General features: G+C 35.5%; 1 protein-coding gene and 1 long non-coding RNA gene across 4 annotated transcripts; one reads left to right on the forward strand and one right to left on the reverse strand.

Moving 5' to 3' along the window:
• The first annotated feature begins 402 nt into the window (after positions 1 to 402).
• On the forward strand, positions 403 to 2,301 carry LOC132184167 (putative GDP-L-fucose synthase 2). Of its 2 annotated transcripts, XM_059597684.1 has the most exons (3): positions 403 to 606; positions 781 to 1,733; positions 1,808 to 2,301. In XM_059597684.1, exons 1-2 carry the CDS (start codon positions 588 to 590, stop codon positions 1,725 to 1,727), a joined length of 966 nt encoding a protein of 321 aa, XP_059453667.1. In that variant the 5' UTR covers positions 403 to 587; the 3' UTR covers positions 1,728 to 1,733; positions 1,808 to 2,301. The 2 variants fall into 2 exon arrangements, with proteins under 2 accessions (XP_059453667.1, XP_059453666.1); XM_059597683.1 differs by having other exon boundaries at positions 405 to 606; positions 781 to 2,301.
• A 5,168-nt stretch (positions 2,302 to 7,469) lies between these two features.
• LOC132184596 (uncharacterized) lies at positions 7,470 to 10,731 on the reverse strand. Of its 2 annotated transcripts, none has more exons than XR_009440573.1 (3): positions 10,553 to 10,731; positions 10,026 to 10,112; positions 7,470 to 8,158 (listed from the first exon to the last, which is right to left on the reverse strand). It is a non-coding gene; the product is annotated as an uncharacterized LOC132184596 (long non-coding RNA). The 2 variants fall into 2 exon arrangements; XR_009440574.1 differs by having other exon boundaries at positions 10,539 to 10,731.
• Positions 10,732 to 14,597: the final 3,866 nt, after the last annotated feature.

A 14,597-nucleotide genomic window follows, 5' to 3' on the forward strand; every position in this document is an offset into this window, starting at 1 on the left:
CATCTTACTCAAGAGAAGCTAAAAAGTTAATAAAAGTGCAAATTTTTGTGCTCATTTTCTGGTTGCATTCCATGTTTCCCTCTTCTTCCGGTTTCAATTCCCGTTGTCGGCGGAAAGATACCGTACTAAAAGAGTTATTTTTTTTAGGGAAAGTAGAACGTAAAAGAGTTATTAGCAAAGCCAAAGCGGTAGTAAAATACACATTAGGTTGAGGAAAATGATATAAGTCACAATGGGTGCAACACAAAGGCAGAAGAACAGTCAATTTTTTTTTCTAAATTGGGTTGAACGAGTTTTTATCAATTCAATTTATTAAACTGAGATTCACATATGTATTTTTAATAGAATTTTAGATGCATTTTTTAAGTGTATGAATTGTAAACACATATCCATTTATTAAATTAAGTTAAAATATTTGGACCCAGATTTGAAACCAGACAAGAGGAAACATTGTCGGTGGGAGTAGATCGGAAGATAGGTTAGAAGCCCAAACTTGCTGAACCCAACCCAATACATTGTCTCAACCGAAGCGTTGGCGGGTGAAGTCGAAGGAATTCACTGGTCTCAGCACAAGCTCGATCCCCAGCATGGGAGATTCCTCCAACGGTACTCTCTCCCTCTCTCTCTCTCTATTTGTATTTGGCAACTGATACAATGTAAAAAGATGTCAAATTCTTCATTTTGTTTTCCCGCATTTTCTCACCCTCCAAACAATGCCTGCCTATCTTCCCGGATCTCCAAAACCCTAACCTTGTTTTTGTTCTCTCTCTCTCACAACAGGATCGTCCTTCTCCGACGACAAGTCGGCGAAGATCTTCGTCGCTGGCCACCGGGGCCTGGTCGGCTCGGCCATCGTGCGCAAGCTCCGCCACCTGGGCTTCACCAACCTCGTCCTGCGCACCCACGCCGAGCTTGACCTGACCCGCCAGAGCGACGTGGACGCCTTCTTCGCCGCCGAAAAGCCCCGGTTCGTGATCCTCGCCGCGGCCAAGGTCGGCGGCATCCACGCCAACAGCACCTATCCGGCAGACTTCATCGTCGTCAACCTCCAGATCCAGACCAACGTCATCGACTCCGCTCACCGCCACGGCGTCCACAAGCTCCTCTTCCTCGGCTCCTCCTGCATCTACCCCAAATTCGCCCCCCAACCCATCCCGGAGGACGCTCTCCTCACCGGTCCCCTAGAGCCCACCAACGAATGGTACGCCGTGGCCAAGATCGCCGGGATCAAGATGTGCGAAGCCTATAGAATCCAATTCGGTTTCGACGCGATTTCGGGTATGCCCACGAACTTATACGGCCCGTATGACAATTTCCACCCCGAGAACTCGCACGTTTTGCCGGCGCTGATGCGGAGGTTTCACGAGGCGAAGGTGAAGAATGCGAAGGAGGTGGTGGTGTGGGGGACTGGGAGTCCGCTCAGGGAGTTCTTACATGTCGACGATTTGGCCGATGCGGTGGCGTTTTTGATGGAGGGATACAGTGGGTTGGGGCATGTGAATGTGGGGAGTGGGAAGGAGGTGACCATTAGGGAATTGGCTGAGATGGTGAAGGAGGTGGTGGGGTTTCAGGGAGAGCTTGTCTGGGACTCTTCCAAGCCCGATGGGACTCCTCGGAAGCTCATGGATAGCTCGAAGCTTGCTGGGTTGGGTTGGACCCCCAAGATTCCGCTCAGGGATGGGCTTGTTGATACCTACAAGTGGTACTTGGAGAATGTCAAGCAATGAGTTCAGGTGATTGATTACCCGAACATAGTTTTTTGTACCAATTATGTTTGCTGATTATTTGTGATACTTTATTTATATAGAATGATTCATCTCTAGAGGATTACTGTTTCTGTGAGAATTGGGTGCGCTGCTGAGTTATTGTCAAGTGCTTCGCAAGTCCATAATTCAGTTTATGATCTATAATCGTGGTTGATTACTGCTCAGTTGTTATCCATTGTAATTGTACGAGTATTTTCAATAATTTTTTTTCCATTTTCTCCGCCAATAAACTGTGAGTGGAGGCTGAAGCCTCGTGAACAATTCTGGATAGGTGCAGGAGTTATTTTCATATGTAGTTCGGTAATACTATTCGTAATGTCTATGTCAATTGTCCAAGATTGGGTGCAGATGTTCTTTTTCTAAAAGTTTTTGATCTAGCAGAACATGACAGAGGTGTTGGCCGTAGTTGTGGCTGGCATGGAAGAAATCTGGGTTCTTTTCTTAATCTGGTGGTAAATCAATTATACGTTCAAAAAATGTTGTGTTATGTATGACTCGGTTGTTATGATTGAGGAGTATTATTGTCTTTGTTTTACATGAGTTTCAGGCTTCTCTCTTTCTGCCACTTTTGCCATGTTTTACTTAAGTCAACCAGCTCAGAAGCCCTAGAACAAATTGCCAATTGCTCTTGTTCTTTTGTACCTTAAGTTGTTCTATTTGCCACCTTTGTTATATTCTCTTATGGCTACTCTTCTGCTACTTTGTGATGCACTACGAGAAATTGAAGTGATAGCTTTCTTTAATACTTCGCTTTACATGCACCGCATTGGTCTACTGATTTCGTCATTTTGGTTACCTAATGGTGCAGTGTCTTGTGATCTGACTGACTTAACTTTTTGTTTTTGTATTAGTTAGATTCTCAGATAGTTTCCACTCAATAGTGGCATAATCCTATGAGCCAATAGCCCTCGGTAGTTTTTCCTGAGACTTGTTATTCTACAAATTTGGGTATTATAATATTTCTTTTCCTCCTTGAGTTATATAGCCTTCAGGCTTCTGCTGTGTTGCTGGTGCTTATGATTCCTGAGCATTTCATTTCTTCTTCCCTGGTCAGTCTTATTGCCGATAGGTTTTCATATTTAGTGTATCTTTCTTCTTGTCCTTTCAATAGCCACCGAGTAACTGAATATAGTCACTATTGCTTCCGCTGACTGTCCACCCTATCTTCTCTGGCGGTAGTCTTTGTTTTGAGTCAAAGTTGAAACTTCCCATATCTTCTTTTTATTAAACTCCATTTATGCAGCCGGCATTTGCTGTACAATTGTTCATAGTTTTGCTTTGCTCCACCATATTTCTGCTTTATTTTTCACTGAGGTTTGTAGACATGCTTCATTAAAGCAGTACTTGGAACCTAGTTTTATCGCCTCTTGGTAGACAAGCAATTGGATGTTGTTGGTAGGTATGGCCAATTATCTAATTGATTAAAATTTTATAATGGTTAAATTCAGCTGAACTGGTGGCGAAAGCTTGCACCCAGGTCATTACATGTTGCTTTATTTGAAGCCCTCTGATATAACTTAAAGAGCTCTTGAAGTGAATGTTTCCTTCTATATGTGGCCAATAATGAGTATTTAGTGGTTGAGGAGGTAAGTTTAAAGTAAACCGTCAGGTCAGTTTATAAGAAATTTATAGTAAAAACTGTATTATTCTTAGCAACACTCAAATTCGAAACCCTTTGACATTTTAAATCATCAGTTTTAGAAATTTTACACCAAATCTAAATCTACATCTTTAACTTTCTAACGAAGATAAAGATCCAAACGACATGATATATATATTTTTTCTATGATTGGGGTCCATGGCTTGAACTTCTCATATCTTTGGGAGATGCTGAAATCTTATTTTTGTTTTGTTTTTGTGTTTGATCTTCTAGTTTGAAGATACGGCAATTTGAATTACATTTATTCTTGAACTCTATACCGTTCAATCTAACAACACGTCGTGAAAATCATAATAATCACAATGAAGAAATGAAGAAAATGATTATATATATAAAAGAGATAATAGGTACTCTAAATTTAGAGACTTAAAAGTATTAAGATCCTCTACATTTCTTAAGGAACTCTAAAGCTATATCTGACAAATTAACAAGTGAGATGTTGCCAACTATATTGTTTTGAGGTGTTACAACTTTTATTACAACTTTCTTTACAAAGTCACATGGCAGTCTACGTTTTATAAAAATAATAAGTGTCACGTGAACTAACATAGCAATCAAAAAAGATTATATATAAAAAAAAACGCTTCTTGCCGATATATTCACTGTTGAAGGTTTTCCACAACTTTCATTACTTATCACCATCCATCTATTTTTCAGAGGGAACGAAATTAATTCCATATTCAACTACATATTGTAGCTCCAGTATCTATAAGGACGCTAAGATTTTATAGCTTATATCTTTGGAAGTTTGTACACAAAAATATTGTTCAAATTTCATTCTATATTTTTGGTTAAGTTTTGCTAGTCGTGGGTTCTTGTAACAAGTTGGTTTTGTTTAAAAAAATTATTTATCCTCTTTCATAGCACTGCCAGTAAGCAACTCACTCGTTTGTTAATGTTTTTTGTTTCTTATTTAAAAACATGTTATGATGTGATATAAAGATAAAAATAGTTTTGAGTGTTTTATATTTTAGGTGTTCAATAATATTTTTGTTTTGAAAAGAAAAAAACAAAAGGAATAAGAAAGAGTATTATGGAAGAATTGAATTATTTTTCCACGAACAGATTAGATTCCCAAATGGGCATGCTTTCAGTTATGAAATCCAAAAGGAAAATAGAAACATGCTAGACAAGTCAATGTCACAAAGTCATGGCCATCATTTGAGGGTGTGGGGGCAACTGGCAAAAAGTTGCAAGAGGAAGCCTCATTGGCAACCATGACTACAAGGAGTCAATTTCTGGTGATGATTTCTTAACCAAACAGAAAATGTAAGTTGGCTGGTTATAAAAGCCTTTCTTCCTAAGACGTGGGTTGAGAGATAAATTTATAGTTATTGAACTTAACATAGAATCAGAATAAAGGTTTTAAATTCGAACATTATCGAATATCAATTAAAATCACTTGCGAAAGAGGAAAAAAATAAGCAAAGGAGCTTCCCGGTGCTGACCGGCGGAGATGACTCTGATACCTAAGTTTGTAAAGTGTTTAAAGAGGAGTTTAAAATAAAATCATTACAGAATTTTGTGAAGAGAACAAAAGTAGTTTTTACCTGATTGTGGGTTGCCTTTTATAATAATTTGGCCTCAACTGCACCCTGTCAGTTCTTGCATGGCCATCATTTCTAGGGTGGTTTATTTACATTATAGGACGCCTTATAATTAAAAGTTTAGGGCACGTGGGTTGGTTATAAACATGGCCTAGGTGGCACAAAAATAGTCAAGTGGTGTGGATGTGGTGTGGTGTGACAGGGAATCATTTGTTTTAACTATTGGGTCAACTTGGGTTAGTGGATCGACATTTTGACTATGTGGGCTTGCTGTCGCATAGGCCCAACAGTGATGATTTAACATTTGACCACACATTGAACACTTACTGCAACATCAATGATGTTGAGGCACTCTAATCCTGCTGGAGTTTAGCTTCTACTCTCCCTATTCAGAGAGAGAGAGAGATGCATGCAATTCTGCAGAACGAAAAAGAAAATTAAAAGGTTCAATGCATCTAAATCCCCAATGGGACCCTAAAGACTTGTTCTTTTCTGATGCAGAAGAATATCAGCTTAAGATTTCATTTCACTCATCTGTGATTGCAAGTGTGGGAGTGGATGTAATTTTCGTTTTTCCATTATTGGCCTCTGCAGCAGACACTGGTACATGCCATGTGTAGAAGCCTACACTATTATGGAAACATGGCTTGTTTGCAATGTTTGGCTTTCCAACAAGCTAAAGACACTTTTTCTTTATATCAGATGTTTTCTTCTCCTTTCATTATTTCTTTTCCCTTGTTTTTATCTCCTTGTTTGACCTGATTTTTCTTCCCTTTTTCATGTTTTTGGTAGCCCTAGCTACTTTGTATATCAGTGGCTAAACATGTGCAATTTCGAGAATTACAATTGAACAAGATAGAGGCTACATTGGTTTTTACCTTAAATGGCAAATGTTTATAGCTGGTGCAGGAACATGCAAGTATCACCAGTTAGTGATGGTTCATTTCTTTTCATGAAAATGAAATATGGCTTTCGTTACATAAAAGATTTGTGCTCCAAATTTGCTGAACAAGAGGGAAAAACACAAGAAAAATGGAAAAGATTTGGAAAATTATGAAGACATAGCCTGAAACTGATTGATTACACTTTTTTCTTCTCAAATATAAACATTATCAAACAATCTAAACACAAAACATGAAGACAGATTGCGAAGGCAACGGGTGAGTCGCAGAGCCTCCACAACCTATTCGGGAAGCTTGCCTCTACAACCTTCGTGTGTGGTGGATCGTGGAGGCCAGCCACAAGACGGTCGAGTGAGTGCAAAGGCATGACCTCCATCCCGGACAGCCATAAGTCCTCAAGGGAGTGGATTGAAATCGATAGCAATTTCGAAAGTAATTGTAAGAAAATCCATATGAGACCCGCTTGCCGGGATGAGTAATTGGTCAGCCCAAAAACTTATTAGGACATGTAAGTCCCATATATTTAATTAAGGGTATAATTATAATTTAATATATTTAACTAATATGTTAAATACTAATTTTTGGTTGGCAAGTGACTCTAACGAGTCAAAGTAAAAGATATAACAGGAGAATTCGAAGGAATAAAACAATATATATATATTCTATGTAAATGCTTATGAACTATATACCATACAATTTTGTTACCTATAAAGTGGGCATTCTCCAAATCAATCTATGGAGCAAAATATCAAACTGAAACAGTGAATTAAGAGGATCATCATTCATCACATTGCAAATATACTTAGATATTTTGTTTTTAGCACAAATTCCCATGCAAGTTTAAGATTCAGTTATGTGAAAAAACAATTCAGAATCAATGTGGATATGAAAAGACATTCATATCCACATTGATTTTTGAAATATATATAGAATCCAAATATGAGTTTTGAGTTCAATTGTGAAGCCACAATCCTTGACCAGGAAAAACAACAAGAAAGAAAAAAGAAGAAGAAGAAAGTTGCGAATCCAAGGAGGAAAAGGTGGGAACTGGGAAATGAAATCAATGAATTAAAATTCCTAGCTATCACAAATGATCGATCCATTCCATCCTTGTTTTCTCCCAATCCAACCGCCTCCCCACCACTTTCCTCGAAATCACAATTATTTGAAGGTCCCACAAAAGACATAAGATAACCTAAATAAAGCTAATAAACAAAGCCAATGCTTTCACATGCACACAAAAACCAAAAGCAGCAGGAAAGAGCCCCCCATTGCAGTGCACAAAATTGATAGGACATTTCCATGGACTATGAGGCCTTTCCTTCCGTCACTCATGCCTCAACTTTCTTTGTCTTTCCTTCTGTTTTCTTCCTCACTGCTATCCATAATGTTCTCTCTATATTTGCGCAAAAAAAAAAAAAAAATTATTATTAGGGCCCCTAGAGTTTGTGTTAACACTGTTCCCACTGGACCCTATGTTTCCTGCAATGTCACCTCAACTCCCAAAAACAAATAGATCTAAACGAACATGACAAAGCAGCAAAACAAAAAAATAAAATAAAAAATTGACAGCAAAATTATATGAATGAAAAGGAAATCCCAAGGATAAGATCAACACTTGTATAATATTTTTCTTCAAATGGGTATACATAAACGAAATGAAATTTCCTGGTGGATTACTGGATTCGAAATGGGCTATCTATCAAACCCCACATCTCCCAAGAGAAAACAAAACTATATCATAAAAGAGACAGAAGAAGCAAAGACTGACAGAATCTGGAAATGTTGATGATAAAACAGTGTTTGATAACTCCCAAGGCTTTGCAGATTTACTCACCAACTCCTATTTACTGCTCCATTTCTTTCTTTGCTTCCTCAAGGAATAATCTAGTTTTCTTCAACAAGCAGTAAGGCACAAATGCAAAACCAAAGGAGCAAGTTAGTGTCATTAGAATTAACCCCTTTTTTTTTTTGGCATAATCTTTCATTGTGAAAAAGATCATCATCATGAAAAAGAGTAAGTGAAGAAAAAAAAAAAAAAAAACTGTATCATAAAATTAAGAGATTGAGCCGTCCCGCCAATATCACCACCACCACCACCACCACCACCATCAAAAGGGAAAAAAGCAGAAGAGGAGGAGGAAGAGCAGAAGAGTAAGTCCTATTTGCTTCACAAACATTCTCATGAAAAAGATAAACCATGATTCATTCTTCCATGTAGTGACAGCCACAGCCCTCCCCATGCTTCACCCCTCCTGCTGCTGCTACTCCTCCACCAGAAGCCTAGCATCACAAGTGCAGAGAGACAGACTGAGATTTAAAAAAAAAAAAAAAAAAACAAAGGTGGGTTTTTTCTTAAACAAAACACAAAAAACAACAATGTAGGTGGATGCATATGGGTCAAAATAAACATGAATTAAATTCAGAAAAAAGGAAAAAGAAAAAGAAAAAAACAGTGAAATAGGGGGGATTGAAAAGCACCCCCTTTGATGGGTTCCTCTGTACTTTCATAGAAGAAAAAAAAAAAAAAAGTTTTGTGTAAATGTTTAGATAGAGTGTGTTGTAAGAAGGTGAGGACATGAGGGCTTGCCTTGATTGAGCGCGTGTCTTCTGCCCCCACGCTGTGACTGACTGTCTAAACATAATGAGGCCAAGCCAAAGTAAATGTGGCAAGAAATGAAGGAATGGGCGTACGGTTTGAATATCTCATTGCTTTGCTTTTGCCTCTCTAAACCTTTCACCTTTCTTCCCTCAGAAGAAGCCCAGATTAGCTAGATTTGCGCAAGCAATCCCTGTCCCCACTACTTTCCTTCTCTACCCTTCACCAACCTAAATAATACCCCCCCTTATTATATTCCAGAACATTTTTGTTTATATATATATATATATATATATATATATACACTCATCTCCACCATTTTCCCACCTTTTGTGATGAATTTTTACAAGCTTAGAAAAGAGGCTAAAGAGCATTACTCTTAGACAAATCAGCTACTGGTATGATTACTGTGTCACACCTTTTCTTTGTGTTCAAAATTCAATATGTTTTCATACCCAATAAACAAAAAAAAAACCAAAAAAAAAAAACATTATTTTAATAGAAGTTTAAATTCTGAGGCCTGACTCCACCTGACCAAACAGGGCACAAGGGCCGAGGTTAAACTCATCGAGACCGCCACCAACCACCTACACAACAATGCTTCTTGGCCTAACATTCGTTTGGGGATTCTAGGGGTCCCTAGCTAATCCACATAGGACAAACGACTCATATTCTCCCTAATTTTGCTGACCAAATTGCTAAAAAAGTTAACAGGTTTTTATAAAACTCACTTGTCAACTTGTCAAATAGATCACGAGTAGCCGTTACCTGTTCGACAAGTGTTTTCTTAAAGACTCTTTCATATTTATTGTACGAATTGCAAAATTTAGATCCGACAAAGACAAACCATCAACATTTTTTTTAAGAAAAATACTTGGGGTCAAATATTTCCACCCTAAAATGGGGCCCAATGAAATGGGGGATATTTTTGACATTTGGTCAAGGATGGGTAAAAGTACCCCGGATTTCACGTATCCATATTAACAGGAATGTCTTGATCTAACCTACAACATGTGATGTGAATTTCCTTTTATGGGGCTCTGCAGGTTGCTTGCTAGGGTGGACAACAAACACAAGCATGCAAGGAGAGGAGAAAGAGCTAGCAACAAAAGTGACGCCCGCAAAGAAAAAGCTCGAGTTGACAGCAATGCCCATCGAACACATATTCTAATTGAAGGGAGGAGAAGGGCATTGTAGTCAATCCGAGAATTGAAATGCAAAAACTGTACTATGAATAATGAATCTATGACATTGCACATGATTGTCATACTTAGATTCCCGTACAACATGGGAACTTGGGTTTTTTGAATGAAGAAGATTTAATCGTGATCATTTGCCACGTGTACGGCAGAGAGAGTGAGTTGCACAAATTGGCAATGCAGCCTCAGTGGTAGGTGATTGTTTTTAAAGCTCAAATCAAAATCCAGGTTCGGGACTATCATAACAGAGAACAGCAAGAGACAGAATGTCTCAGGAAAAAGTCAGACAGCAGAGAAAGAGCAATTAATTTTTCCGAGAGAGAGAGAAAGAGAGAGGAAGAGAGAGAGTTACCTGAAGAGAAAGTTGGGCAGCTCTTAATCCAAGAGGAAGATGAATCAGGAATCTCTTATCAGACGGTTCTGATTAAAGCTCAATATTCTGCAAAATAAAACACAGAGAAAAAATAAATAAATTACAAACTAAAAAAGAAAAAAAGAAAAAGAAGAAAACGATAAAGAATGAAAAAGGTTTGAAAGCTGGAGATACTGAGATCTCTCACGCAGGAATGACGAAGTGGGTGTCTCCAGGCTCCAGCAAAGGAGCTTTTGAAAGCTTTTTATTTATTTATTTTTCCTAAAAAGAAGCTCTGGAGAAGGAAAAAGGCTGAGAAAATAAAACTGAATTAGAAATGTCTCAGTTCTTCTGATGAAATTGAGCGTTTTCGACCCAGATCTTTGTTTTTTTACAACATTCATGCAAAATATAGATATATAAAAGACAAACTTGTGTTCTTAAGAGAAACAGAGTGCTGCTTCTCTGCTTCTTATGGGAGATGGAGAGAATAAACAGCTAAAGCAACTTAACCTGCAAACCAGTACCTTACTGTGTCTCCCTGCTGAAAAGGAAGAAGCTTTGTATTTGAACAAACCAAATATTTGGAATTTTAGAAGTTTCATTAATGAAAATGAAGTACAAGAGAGAAAGAGAGAGAGAATCATCAATAAGCATGATTATCCATGCCTTTAGATTGTTAAAGAAACGAAGAAAGGACAGTCAAAGAGCTTTTGATATGGAAATGAAGTTATATTCTATATATATATATATATATATATATATGTAATAGTTACTCCTATTTTATATTCAACCCCAAAAACTCATCATATTTTAATAATATGAATGCATGAGAAAAGCAAAAAGGGGTGGTTTTTGTTTTTGTTTTTTGAAAATCAGACCAAAAAGGCTATAAATATGAGGGGAAGGGGAAATGATGATAATAAAATGATAAAGAAGGTAAGAGGCTTTTAATGAGAAAGAAGGTGAGATGGACACTTCATCTACCCACATTTATGTATTCCACAGGTACATTTCAGAGACCTTGATTGAATAAATACTAATGGGCCTCTTCATCTGCTAAAACTACAGACAATGCCACCATGCAGGCGGCCCTGCATCTGAGAGAGGGAGAGTTCACCAAAATGTCAACACTCACCTCATTTTAATAATTAAATAAATTAGACTATTCAAATCTTAATGTGTTAATTTAATATTGATGATCCAAAAAAGAAAAGAGGAAATGTCTACATTAGCAGCCAAAAAGGAAAAAAGAAAAGATACTGTAGCTTTACAACTAATGTGCCAAAAGGTGGGGTCTCCGTGAAGTAATTAGGATCATGCCTAATAAAGTAGAGGTCACTAGTTTGAATTCGAATAATTTTAAGTGACCTATTTGTATTTTACTTATGTTTTACTAAGAATGATGTTGATATTAAAATCACTATTTAATCAAAATTCAATAATGATCAATTACAAGCTCAATTGTAATTTTAATAGCCACATTATTCTTAGTCTGACACAAATAAAACACAAATAGACCACTTAAAATTACTCATTCTAATCCCACTCCTACATTTCACTTTCAATATTTTATTTAAAATTTTATTTTTTTTACACTTTCACTATTCTCAAAGAGAAGCGAATCATATTGATTTTTTTTTTAATTAATTTATCTATGCATTTTTTTATTTTTTATTTTTTTTATCTACAATGCTCCACAAATTTGCTAAGACTATAATGGTTTGAGCTAGATTTTTGTTACATGTCCATAAAAGACAATCTAAAATGGTTTGGAAAAACGTGTTACTTTTGTTGCGGTTAAATTGTCCGACAAAATGGTCTTGCAGAAAAGCCCAATTACATGAGCTGGGTTCACACTAAACAATAGCTCACTCACTCATTTGGGCCAAGTTAATGGATCAGCACACAGAAGTTACTAACTCTCTGGTCTCGGCCTGCTCACAATATATTACTAATTACGAAAATATTTAATTTACTATAATTTTTATTAAAACTTCCTTATAAACTTATATAATAGTAGTACACATAAGTGTCACTTGACACAATATAATTAAAAAATTAGGGAAACTTCATAAAACCATCATGAACTTTCATGCGTTTTGAAATTAACCCTTTAAAGTTCAAAAACTCTCAATTAATTAGGTATTAAACTTTGAATTGCAAAGATTAATTAGGGCGTTGGTCAGGATTTAATGGAACTAGAAAAAATACATAGCTCTAAATCTTTGTAATTTTTTTTTTATCTTATTTGTTTATTAAAAAAAAATAGAATTATGAGAATTTTGAAAAATATTTAACGGAATATCCTAACGAATTGAGGACATTGCAAAAAATTTAAAGTTCGATACTTTAAATCGAGAGTTTTTGAATTTCAGAGTGATAGTTTCAAAATACATGAAAATTCAAAAAGGTTTTGTGAAATTTTTTTCAAATTAAATAACAAAATTTAATAAATAAATTTAATTATTTAATAACTGAAGTAAATGCCACGTTAACTAATACCAAATTTATAGTAAAAACTATAATAACTTGACTATCACTCGTATAGTATCATCATCCACCACTTCAAGGTTATAAAACTCATAAAAATAAAAATAAAAATAAATAAATAAATAAAAAGATGATTTTGTTATGATGAGACCACGTTGTATGGGAAAATATCTTTCCTTTTCACTTTAACTTTTTTAATACTATTAAATTATTAATCAATTGTGTGCCGCCCACCTATTTGACCACGTCTTTTTGCAACTTCAGAGACCCTATTGCCCTACTTGTGACTTGTGAGTGACACCCACATGCATAAAGGGAACTAACATTAGCTTAGAAAAAAATGGATTCTAATAGAGTAGTGCATGGGCCCCAACACTTTATTTTATTTATTTAAAAAAAACTTTTATTTTATATAAAACGGACTAAATAATAACAATAATAACAATAACAATAATAATTTATGGTGGTGTTCGTAAGATTGCCAAACCGGCCAAACCAAATCACCTTCAAGGATGGAACTAAAAGTTCAATTTTAAAGGGGCAATTAATACCGTGTATATATATAAAAGCTTAAGCTTAAGTTCATGGGTTTGGATTCAACAATACTATATTAACCACTCACATTTTTTTGTAAATTGCATATGTGAGATTCTATTCTTTTTACACTCACACATATACTCAATAGCTACATCAGCACCAACGACAAATGAAATAATAGTCTTGGGGGAGTGAAGCTGATAGTGCAAGATCATGAATTAAGGACCGGTCTCTTTTTAATTACTTCCACTGAAAAATTATGAGAGGGATAGTTGGTGAATGGATGGATAAATCTTACAAAACATTATGTCTTCTACAAGATTTATTTAAAGAAAAAAATAAACATCAACAAAATAGAGTCAAAACACTCTATAAGTCAATTCAAAAGTCACAATCTGTGAGAGATACTATCAAAGAATGGTAAATCGCTAAAAGATACTTTTCCATAATCTTTTCATTTGCAAATCCTCTACAGCTCCAGCACCTCATGGTCCTCATCTTCGTCTTGTTCAGGCAATACAGGTCTTTTAGAAAATTGGATGTTCCTTAATATTTCTACATTCTTAATAAAATATTTCTCTAAGTCTTTCATATATGCCGATGCCCTTGGCTCTTCAATCTTGATGGTCTTTAAACAATGTCGCCAACACGAAACTGGAAGAAATTTGCAACAATTGGGATTCTCCCCTTTACGAACACGGTTTTCATAGGAGAACTGAAACTCAAGCATGAATTAATTTAGTAACATTATAGAAACGTTCAAACATCATCCTAATTTATGTTTCTTCCAACATACAAAAAAAAAAAAAAAAACTCAAGAGTTAAAAAGGGAATTAATCTGCTTTAGGCAAAAAGTAAAAAGTTGTTGAAACATAATTAAAAAATATGAGCACGTCATGATAGCAATAACAAGCATATTAAAGAAATAAAATATATGCAATACCTTGAAAGATATATCGTTAAATATGTATTCATATCCATCCTCCATCCACTCTATAAAGAGAGTCTCTAGAAGAGGGAAAATCCACAATAAGGCATCCACAAGTTCTGTGATTTCATATATTTCACCTGGATGATCTATTATTAGCTTCAATTGCTTGACATTATATGAAGGGGATCGTAGTGTTTCTCTCAATTCTTTTGGAGCAATCACATTCTTCACAAAGTAAACAAAAACACTTGTTAGATTTTTATAATATATGAGAATAATTAATGTACACAGTAACAAAGACTACATAAAATAAACAAATAAATAAAGAGAATCAAATAAAAGAAACTAGAATACCTTGGCATATTTAGTAGTCCACGTCAATAATTTCGGGTGATTTAACTTTTCAAACCTCAGTCAATATTCTTATAATTTTTTTTTCCTTTTTTTTTTTTTAAATTTCATTTTAATATATATTTAAATAAAAATAAAAATATAAAAATTTGGAATAAATAAAAAAATATCCTTATAAATTGGATTTTTTTTCTTCTGTTTTTTCTATATTTTTTTTTTATAAAAAATATATATTTTTAAAAAGATAACCTTATAAATTG

The sequence above is a fragment of the Corylus avellana genome, chromosome ca6 (genome assembly GCF_901000735.1).
Source record: "Corylus avellana chromosome ca6, CavTom2PMs-1.0".
NCBI classification, from domain to species: Eukaryota; Viridiplantae; Streptophyta; class Magnoliopsida; order Fagales; family Betulaceae; genus Corylus; species Corylus avellana.